Raw genomic sequence first — 9733 nt, forward strand, 5'->3', positions numbered from 1 at the left:
ATATATATATATATATATAGGTATAGATATGTATCGTTTAAAAAAACATCTCAATAATACTTACGATTTGCTGATAATCCGTGAGATAATCGAATGTAGGAAAAATACTTGCGATTGCTTCCTTCTTGTGCATCTATTTATGCGCGTGGGATACACTTGACGATCGATCTACATTCCGAATTGTATCGTACGATATCTTAATCGAGATCTAATATTTTACGCAATGCCGGCGGCGATTATGATTGCAATTGGTTAGCCAAGTCGTCGGCGTTGCAGCCTGGTTGCAACCGGCTCGAGAATAGAAATCCAGTTTTCGGCGGCACACATGATCATAAAAGTTGCCAACCTGTTTCCTCAGACACGATCTTACGGTGATTCTAGCACTGACCAGTCGGTCGAAGGATCAAGATATCACGTAATTTCCGTAACCAACATTCGCTCTGCTCCAAGTGATAATAAACAAGTTTGCAAAGAAACTCTTCGCCGCTTCTTCATAACTTATCGTATTATCGCTTTATTATAAATTTGGAAATTATCATAACTTGATAATGTTATGTTATCTCGATAAACCAATCGACCATTGGAACTGTATACAGAAAGAACAGTTTTACTAAAGTATCTAAAAATGTAGCTACAGATCCGGCTATTCAAACTAGTTGCTAGAATATCAAAATTTTTTTACAATATTTCATACTTGAATTTCATACATAATTATTTCGAATAAAATTCTAACAAAATTATTTTCAGATCTGTATCTATAGTTTATAATAACTATACTTGAGATTCCTACATAATTATTTTAATAATTTAATAACTATTTTCAGTTTTGTATCTAGTAATTATCATGCTTGAGTTTTCTTTTTATGGTTTAATGAAATTATTTTTAGATCTGTTATGTAGCTAAATTTTAAACTTTTTAACAAATCTTTCTTGCTGTTATTTATACTTATAATTATGTCCATCAGTTTTTATGAAATCTCTAGTAACTTTAAGCTAAGTAACTTCTAAATAACTTTAAGCAGCACATATAATATATAATTCTAATTAAATTGTAATATAAATTGTAAATAATTCTATCTATAATTCTTACGTCTCCATCGAAATATCCATTTCCTCTTGTATTCCAACAATTTTCAAATTTTATTCAGCAAAGTTCAACAGCATACTCGATACATTTTATACAAATATCATAGCAATAATGGCACGCATTTTGTTCTAGATCGCTGACGCATATTATTAGTTTTAACCGCATTGCTCCTATATCCGCTTCGCAACGAAATAGTTAATCACAGACGTTGTTCTAGGATAACTAGAGCCGAAGGGTTGTTGGATTCACTGATTGTCTTCCGAGTGCATGGTGTTCAACAGAGCGAAGAAGGAGTACGAGCCTCGCAGGATCTACGAAAAACTCATAGTAAATTATCGACCAATCTTTTGTTCATTCAATCGCGAATGATAAACGACGTAATTTGCGAGTGCGTAAAAAAAAACCATGCTAAAGAAAATTTAATCGAGAAATGTCTGTGTAATAATTAATTAAAATAATCAATTCCAAATTATTTCCAAATTATCTCTAAATTATTTTCACTCTGATTCAAGTTATTTCGTATACACATAAGAAAATCTTCGGATGCATGAATCAGTGCTTGGCCATTTAGACTTTTGACTGGTGTCTTTAGGCATTCTGTTATATCAGATAATCGCGCGACCATCGATTTAATACACAGTTGTTCACGAAGGATGGGCGGAGAACGCTTCGCCTCTCTGCACGTGCTAAAGGTGCATTTTGATCTTCATATTCCTTCTGGACTCTTATAGAGTACCATTCGCAACATCCGGCATTCCATTCTTTTATCCCGATGTGTTTATGACTATCAGCATCAATTCGCCGTAGGTAAAAAAAAATAAAATTGCCACACGTACGAAGCAGCAGAAAGAAAAAACGCTGCACTATATTTGAAGCGGTGCTTCAAATATATAAGAGGATGATTCACGGTTATCAAATTTTTCAGTACTAACAAAAACTGTTTAATTTCAGTTCTAATCTAAAAAAATTTACTTTTGGGAATTTAAATAAATATGACATTCAATAGGTTTTAAACATTTCTAATTCCTGAAATCTTGTCTATTAAATGAAAAACTTAAATTTCAAATTTGGACTCACATTTTTTTTATTCAAACGTTGGTGAAAAAAATTAAAAATGTTACGTTACATACGCTTTGTTTCGAATTATGTTAAACAATAATTTAACAGGAGATTTAATTCTACAAATTAATTTTGGATTATATTAAACAATAATTTAATATGAGATTTAACTTTACAAATTAATTTTGGAAACACTGAAGTTAAAACTAACTATTAAACTATCTTTTCTGATCATTTAATCGTTGGTCATTCGAAAATCAATCAAAAAAACTTTTACATTTTAACGAGATTTGTAGGATTTCATTTTTTTTCAAATCTTGAATCTTGCTATTCTTGATCTCTATACTCTCTCTCTCTACTTTCTACGTTTTCAACTCTCTATTTAAATTTTTTAGATTCTTCGAAGCCTGGGACTTGTACTGTTTTATATAGAAAGCGTACTTATCCATTTCATGATCAAGGAGAATTTAGAAAAAAACCTTATTTTCGCACAAAATTGAGGACTCATCCCTTTTTGCACTAACCGATTCATTTAAAGTTATTAATCTTTCAGTGAAAAGCGACTTATTTAATTCACGCAAATCATATTTTTTTGCAAATGTCTCGTCGAGTTCGTTGGATTTCTCTGGAAAGTTCACGGAATTGTACGAGAAATGCGCTTCGATCATTATATAGTCAATCTTCCTCCTCAAACTGACTGTCTGATGGCTTTAATTTCATTTAATTACTATGATCTCACTCGATACTTTTCCTGCACTATGCGTACCAGAAGTATCACGCGGTAATCAACCGGTCTGAGGATACGATCATCGATGCGTTTTTTGAAAATACTTACCGCGGTGAATGTCTCCATGGATAAAGCGTAAAACACGCCTGCTTTCAGATTTATAGCTTTTCTTAAAAATATCATAGACAGTATTAGCAGACGTCCAGGCTTGGCGGAAATGTCATCATTCCATTTCGAAAGCCACTGGCTTTGCGTCAACGATGCGCTCTGTAAGATCATAAATCCAATGCGATGTGGAAGTTCGCCTCAAATATACATGTTACAAATCCGAATGAATTACATATTATGCGTATTAATTCTAAAAAGATTACAAGTTTTATCAACATTCTAACTTTTCGTTAATTTTGTTAACGGGACATTATTAAATGCTGATAGTAAAATGAAAAATAGATCTTGTACAACTTTTTATCTTCAACATTGTAAAGTAAATTTGATCTTCTCTTCCTTACTTTAAAAGACACAATTAAAAGAAATAAGTTTTCCAGAAAAGATAAAAACTATTTTCCAACTTGACAGAAAATTATTGATTCGAATAATGTCGACAAAAAAAATATATTCTTAACATGACCAAATGTCATTTTTGCCATTTTCGTTTCATATTCCTTAAAAATTATTCTTTTTGAGTCACGATTTTGATGATTTTTTTATAAAGTTGGATTAGTAGTATACAGTTTTTTTGATGATTAATAGAATAATAATGTTAAGTAATGTTGATTTATTATTGTAATAACTCGAAAATCACACTTTTTATGTTATCACTTTTAAAATAAGGGAGCGATATATATTTTCGGAATTGCACTATTAAATATTTAAAAAAAAAAAGTTTTATATAATTATAAATATTAGTGATAAATTAGTAATGAAAAAATGATATTACAGCAAAGCAAGTGTTGCTATGGAACGTAATTGCACCTGATATTTCACTTCGTTTCCTAGCCAACAGACATAGAAAAGCTGCGAAAGGGCCGCCATCAGGTATACCGCAAACTTTAAGGTGTTGGAACTCTGGCCTATGACCTACTCGAAACAAAGCGAAGCTCTGATCACGATCTGACCGCGACTTGGCATTTTGACTTATCACGACTCACCAAAGCTGCTTGGAAGCCAGTTAGGCAAATCATCGAGGTACTCGAGAGCATCTGAACGAACATGCCGGCGCTAAAGACTTCGTTGAAGTCGTCTATTATAGCGAGCAGACGTTGATGATTACGGATGGATCGTCCGAACCGCTCGGCAAAACCGCCGTAGCGAATCGCGTCCGGATCATAATTATCCTTTTCGCAGCTGGCTTCAGTTGTAGAAAATGCTCCGTAACAAGAGTTTTCATCGATGGTGCTTGGACAGTTTTGCTTATCTATACTACTTAGCGTCCAGTCGTTGCTACCACAGTTCTTAAAATGTGCATTCAGAATTTCGAGCTGCATGAGAAATAGATTGCATAAATTCGTGAGTAAACCGTCCATCATGATGATGGCGATTACGCCGATGGAGACAGTGCAGGCCTCGACGAAAAAGCCAATCTCGTGCCATGGATATACAGTTGTATCGAAGGGATATTGCGCTCTCACTGGGAGCTCTCCGTTTTCCACAGGCACGACGAATAGTAGAGCAATCACGAGGAAGAAACCCAGGACGCTAAACCCGTAGAAGATCACGCGACAGAGCAGCAGGTATTTGTCCAGGATTTCGTCTTCGACGCCAACTAATTAAAGGGATAATTAAAATTTGCATCAAAAAAACAATTTTGTTAAAGTATTTAAAAAAGACCCTGCACTAATCACGTGAAAAATTGACCCTGGTGAAATGAATTTTCACACATAATGTAGCTTATAATAAATAATGGTAAACAAAGAATGTAATAGATACAAACTCAGTAATGAATAGTTTCTGAGCTATGATGTATCAAGAATAATATTTATGTTCATGTTCATTATGTACTTGTGATCCTTTGATATTTAGAAAAATTATTCATTATTGAATATTTATTTGTTTTATTTATGTCTGTGAATATTTATTTGTTTCCTACATTATAAGTTATATGTGAAAAACTAATTCATTGAGATTTTTCATATAATAATGCGCAAGTTTTTAAATAGATATAAATCTGTAAATAATTTTGTTGAGCCATCAAAATGAATATGTAGGAAATTTCAGTACGATTAAAATTATTGCAAAAAATTATTGACATTCTAGCAATCAATTTGAGCGTGTTACATAATTATTTTAATAGTCCAACAAAATCATTTTCAGATCTATATCTAGCTAAATTTTTAGGCAAAACTGTTCTTTTTGTATATCGATGTAATCGCGTTTGATAATCACTTAAAAAATTTCTGACTGGGAGATGATTATTCAAAGGAAAAGTACAATCGTTTTCACACATGTCGATATCGCTGGTGTGTACTTACGCAACATGATATTAGAATTAGATATTAAAGACTTGATATGCGATTTCAAAGAAACGTCACGTGTCGCGGATGCATATATCAGGTATGATTATGCAAACTGCCGAGTAATTCTCTGTGAATGAGTCGTAGATCCTTAATCGCGTATCAAGAGGATATGTTGCGAGAAGGACTGGCAGAAACCAGCAAGGAAAAATTCTTCGAGTGATCCTGAATTAACGGAGAAGAGACGAGTTATGATGGCCCTTTCGCAGTGTCCTTTCGACGTGCAGATCTCATTAAAGTGTAAAATTGCGTGCCCTCCTGTCAGCGTGTTTGCTTAACAGAGGATACATATATTTATGTGACTTGACATTAAAGCCATTTACATGACATTTCATATTTCCATAGATGGCAACAATTTAATATACATTTAATCTTTCATGCGATGTATCCAGGATATCCGCTTTATGAAATCGCTGAATGTATGATTGCTATATTTATACACTTTATTAAATTTAGCACAAATTATTTCACAATTAAAAAATTTTTTTATTTTATCTCTAAAGAATGTATAAAATATTATTAATTTTTATTTGATTATAAATGATTATAAAGAAAATTGAGATAGAATCCTTGTGAAAAAATTAATTAAGTGAAAAAACTATTAGAACGATTAGCGCATAATATTGGATTTGAATAATTTTCCAATTATTTCTGACTATTTTTTTTCGCGAATCTAAAAGTATTTTTCTTAATAAGGGCAGAAACATTTCATCGTAAGTAATTACGTTAAAAAGTATCACTCAAGTAACATAGAGTTAAGAGCTAAGAGCAGATAATATACAAACATGTATTTAAATAAATATCGTTGACGATATAATTGTGTGACATACGAAATATTGAATATTATAAAACAATTGATATTTCATTTAAAATTACTCGATCCCCCTCGAATTCTTTTGCCATATGGTCTCGCATATAAATGCTGATTGATTACGAACATAATTTTACTCACTGGGAAACTTGCAGAGTTCAAAACAACTGTCGATAGTTTTGCGGACCAATCGTATGATTTTCTCATGACGAGTTTGAAAGATCATCACCTTGAAGAACACGACGATGATCCCTGCAAAGATGCATCCGTCGTCGGTAACAATTGACAAATCGTCAAAACTCATGCAAATATCAGCAAATAGAGTTATTATGAAGACGAGCATAATTGTTAAGACAGATTTGTTGTATATGTGATATGAACATCTTAGGAACGCGGACGAATTCGAGTCGAGAGTCCATAAGCCAACATACCTGAAATTATTATAAAGGACTATTTATAACACTGAACAAATTTTTATCAATATGTTATTTCCTAACATGTAATAATTGTACGACTTTTTAAACAAAAAAGTAGATATATTTTTCAAAAAATTCTATCATTCTTTAATTTTCAAAAATTTTTTTTAAAGTAAACGTAAATTTGTAATAAGTGCAATAATTATAAGAAATTTAAATATTTTTTTTTACAGTATGTGAAAATAAATATAATGATATAAATTTTATTTACGATTTAAATGATATATTAAAATAATGAAATTTATTGGTAACATTTAATGTCAAAAAAATTACATTGATTTACAATTATACTAGTTTCTGTTTCTCAACATCTTAATGATAATTTTTATGTATCTTACTCTGTAAAATAAAAGAAGAATGTAGATTGTATTTATAGAGTTTTTTAAAAATAAATTCTTAATTTCTTAAAATCTGTGAACGGTGAAACTTTCTCAATTATATTCTCTTTCAATAACTGAAAATATATAAGAATTATCAGATATTGAGAAACAGAAAATATAAAGCAGTATAATTGGGGAAAAGAATTCGACTTGAGAATTACACAAACGGTACACAGATATGATATATGATATACACAATTATAAAATGTAAAACGAGACATAATACGATTTTCTGAAGTACGTGATAAACGATCAGTCGCGCCCTCGCATGTTAAGATTTACAACAGATCTCACTTCAGATAACTGAGATGCACGATGTTCAACTTGTGGAACTGTTCCAAACGATTGCTAGTCGTTCCTCGAGTCATCCCTGCTACTCCGCGCCGTGGCCACGATGACAATAAAGGACACACTGCTTGCAGGGCATGGAAGGTCATCTGTATCGCGTGGGTGCAATTCCTCGAGCGACGTTATATATCAAAGTATTCATTATCGAGAATCGTTTGAATCTATATTCCCCTTCGCTGTACTAGGAGAAAATTATCCATGATAAACTGGACGCAGATTGTACTGTCACGTCTTTTTTTCCACGAATTATAAACACTCGCTCGTTGCGGCAACATCTTCCATCACGCCAATAATTTAAGAAAATGGCGGTAATTGCAATGTGCTGCAATCTCGCGATTCGTTTCGTTCCCAAGCGTTTTGTATTTTACCGCAATAAAAAGCCAATACAGAAACAATTTATATCAAGCCGCATATTCAGAAGTATAAACGGTCCGTCGTTTTCCACTTATCGAAATAGCCAACTCGACTGCAAATTTAACAATGTGTGTTTTGCTGTAAGACGATTCGATCACTAGTAGTATTGCCAGTTCTTTCGTGATTGTATAACGACACGTAATTTATTGTTGATGCAAGGTAAAAAAAAATCTTTGAGACATTTTTACAAGAACAGTTTAGTGATAATTGTATCTATCTTTTAAATTCACTTTTATACATTCGCTTTTATTTAATTGTAATTTACTTTTATTTATTTATAATTTATTGTCATATAACAATTGCAAAATTAAATAGAAATTAGAGAATAATTTATGAAGCTATAATACATAAAAATTATTGTATTTATCTTTCAAATTTACTTTTAAACATTTATTTTTATTTAGTTGTGATTTGCTCTCTCTTCTATATATCTTTTTTCATATATTTACTTTCATTTATTTATAATTTATTGTTATATTGGGTTGTCCGGAAAATTCGCCGCAAAAGATTTAAATTTAATAAATGTATACTAATAAAATTTAAATCTTCTGCGTTTCAATTTTCCTTCAAAATCGGCACGAACAACCTAATATAATTGCAAAATTCCGGACAACTCAATATAATTTCAAAATTAAATTAAAATTAGAAAACAAATTATAGAATTACAATATGAGTTTAAAAAAATTGTATTTAAAATAAATAAAAAATAAATTCCGGTACCGGGAATCGAACCCGAGCCTCCTGGGTGAGAGCCAGGTATCCTAGCCACTAGACCATACCGGATTATGAAAGTTTTCGTTTGAATTTTAAAGAAATAATTAGCTATCGTACTTGAATCATATATAATAAATTTATACATCATTGATAGTTTTATATTTTTTTAATACTATGTTAGCTAACTGCAATAATATATCATAACAATTCTATAAAATATCTCTGGAAACCATCATAAATAAAAAAATTATTATTTCTATATTTTATATTCAGTAATATAAATAACATTATTAATAACAATAACAACTATTACACATATTTGCCACATAAACAATTAACAGAAAATCATTAAAAAAAAAAATAAAAAACATATCGTTTATATTAATTGTAAGTTTCGAACCGACGACGTTTTTGATGCACATTTCACGATAAACTCGGTACTTCGATCATTACATTTATTAATTACTAAGGCAAAAAATATGAACGACAATTGCATAACTTATAATAATGAGCAAAAGAATTTGTCAGAAGTGGGATTCGAACCCACGCCCTCAGAGAGGACCAGAAAGCCCTAACTCGGTATTGAACCGAGAAGGTATGAACCTTGAGTCTGGCGCCTTAGACCGCTCGGCCATCCTGACAATCGATTACGAGTCTCTTAATAATACAGATAAGTTGTACACAGCAGTACACATATTAAATTTATTTAATGTAAAACACATAAGAATAAATATCCATAATTTATTAAATAATCCAATAATATAAAATAATTAATAATCTATAATATAATAATAATTGATAAGCCATAAAATAATTCGTTACCAACACAAACTGTGTAAAAAAAAATCAATTATACTTGCCATAAATTTTGTGGAAAGCCCTTTTGTCTACAAAATGCGTATGAGATGAAAAATAGTATATTACAAAATTTTTAATAAATTCGAGAACAATTTAATTAATTATTTTTCATTATATTTTTTACTCATAGCATTTTTGCGAGCAAAAGAATTTGTCAGAAGTGGGATTCGAACCCACGCCCTCAGAGAGGACCAGAAAGCCCGGAAAACTCGGTTTTTGAACCGAGAAGGAGTGACCCTTGAGTCTGGCGCCTTAGACCGCTCGGCCATCCTGACAATCGAATTCATCTTTCTTAAAATATTTACATGAATATTTATTCAATTTATATATATATTTATATATATATTTA

The 9733-nt window shown here is 31.3% G+C and overlaps 1 protein-coding gene and 3 non-coding genes across 4 annotated transcripts; all 4 read right to left on the reverse strand.

The window, feature by feature from the left end:
• Nucleotides 1-1322: 1322 nt before the first annotated feature.
• Nucleotides 1323-7418, reverse strand: LOC108694345 (odorant receptor 85c-like). The gene is made up of 6 exons (XM_018203769.1): nucleotides 7345-7418; nucleotides 6336-6625; nucleotides 4022-4635; nucleotides 3846-3950; nucleotides 2982-3140; nucleotides 1323-1398 (listed from the first exon to the last, which is right to left on the reverse strand). The coding sequence occupies exons 1-6, from the start codon at nucleotides 7416-7418 to the stop codon at nucleotides 1333-1335; spliced, it is 1308 nt and encodes a 435-aa protein (XP_018059258.1). The 3' UTR covers nucleotides 1323-1332.
• A 1105-nt stretch (nucleotides 7419-8523) lies between these two features.
• Trnae-cuc lies at nucleotides 8524-8595 on the reverse strand. The gene has a single exon. It is a non-coding gene; the product is annotated as a tRNA-Glu (tRNA).
• Nucleotides 8596-9048: 453 nt separating this feature from the next.
• Nucleotides 9049-9167, reverse strand: Trnal-caa. Its single transcript has 2 exons — nucleotides 9130-9167; nucleotides 9049-9093 (listed from the first exon to the last, which is right to left on the reverse strand). It is a non-coding gene; the product is annotated as a tRNA-Leu (tRNA).
• Nucleotides 9168-9536: 369 nt separating this feature from the next.
• Nucleotides 9537-9659, reverse strand: Trnal-caa. The gene is made up of 2 exons: nucleotides 9622-9659; nucleotides 9537-9581 (listed from the first exon to the last, which is right to left on the reverse strand). It is a non-coding gene; the product is annotated as a tRNA-Leu (tRNA).
• Between the last annotated feature and the right edge of the window lie 74 nt (nucleotides 9660-9733).

Source organism: Atta colombica, unplaced genomic scaffold, assembly GCF_001594045.1.
Source record: "Atta colombica isolate Treedump-2 unplaced genomic scaffold, Acol1.0 scaffold12, whole genome shotgun sequence".
NCBI classification, from domain to species: Eukaryota; Metazoa; Arthropoda; class Insecta; order Hymenoptera; family Formicidae; genus Atta; species Atta colombica.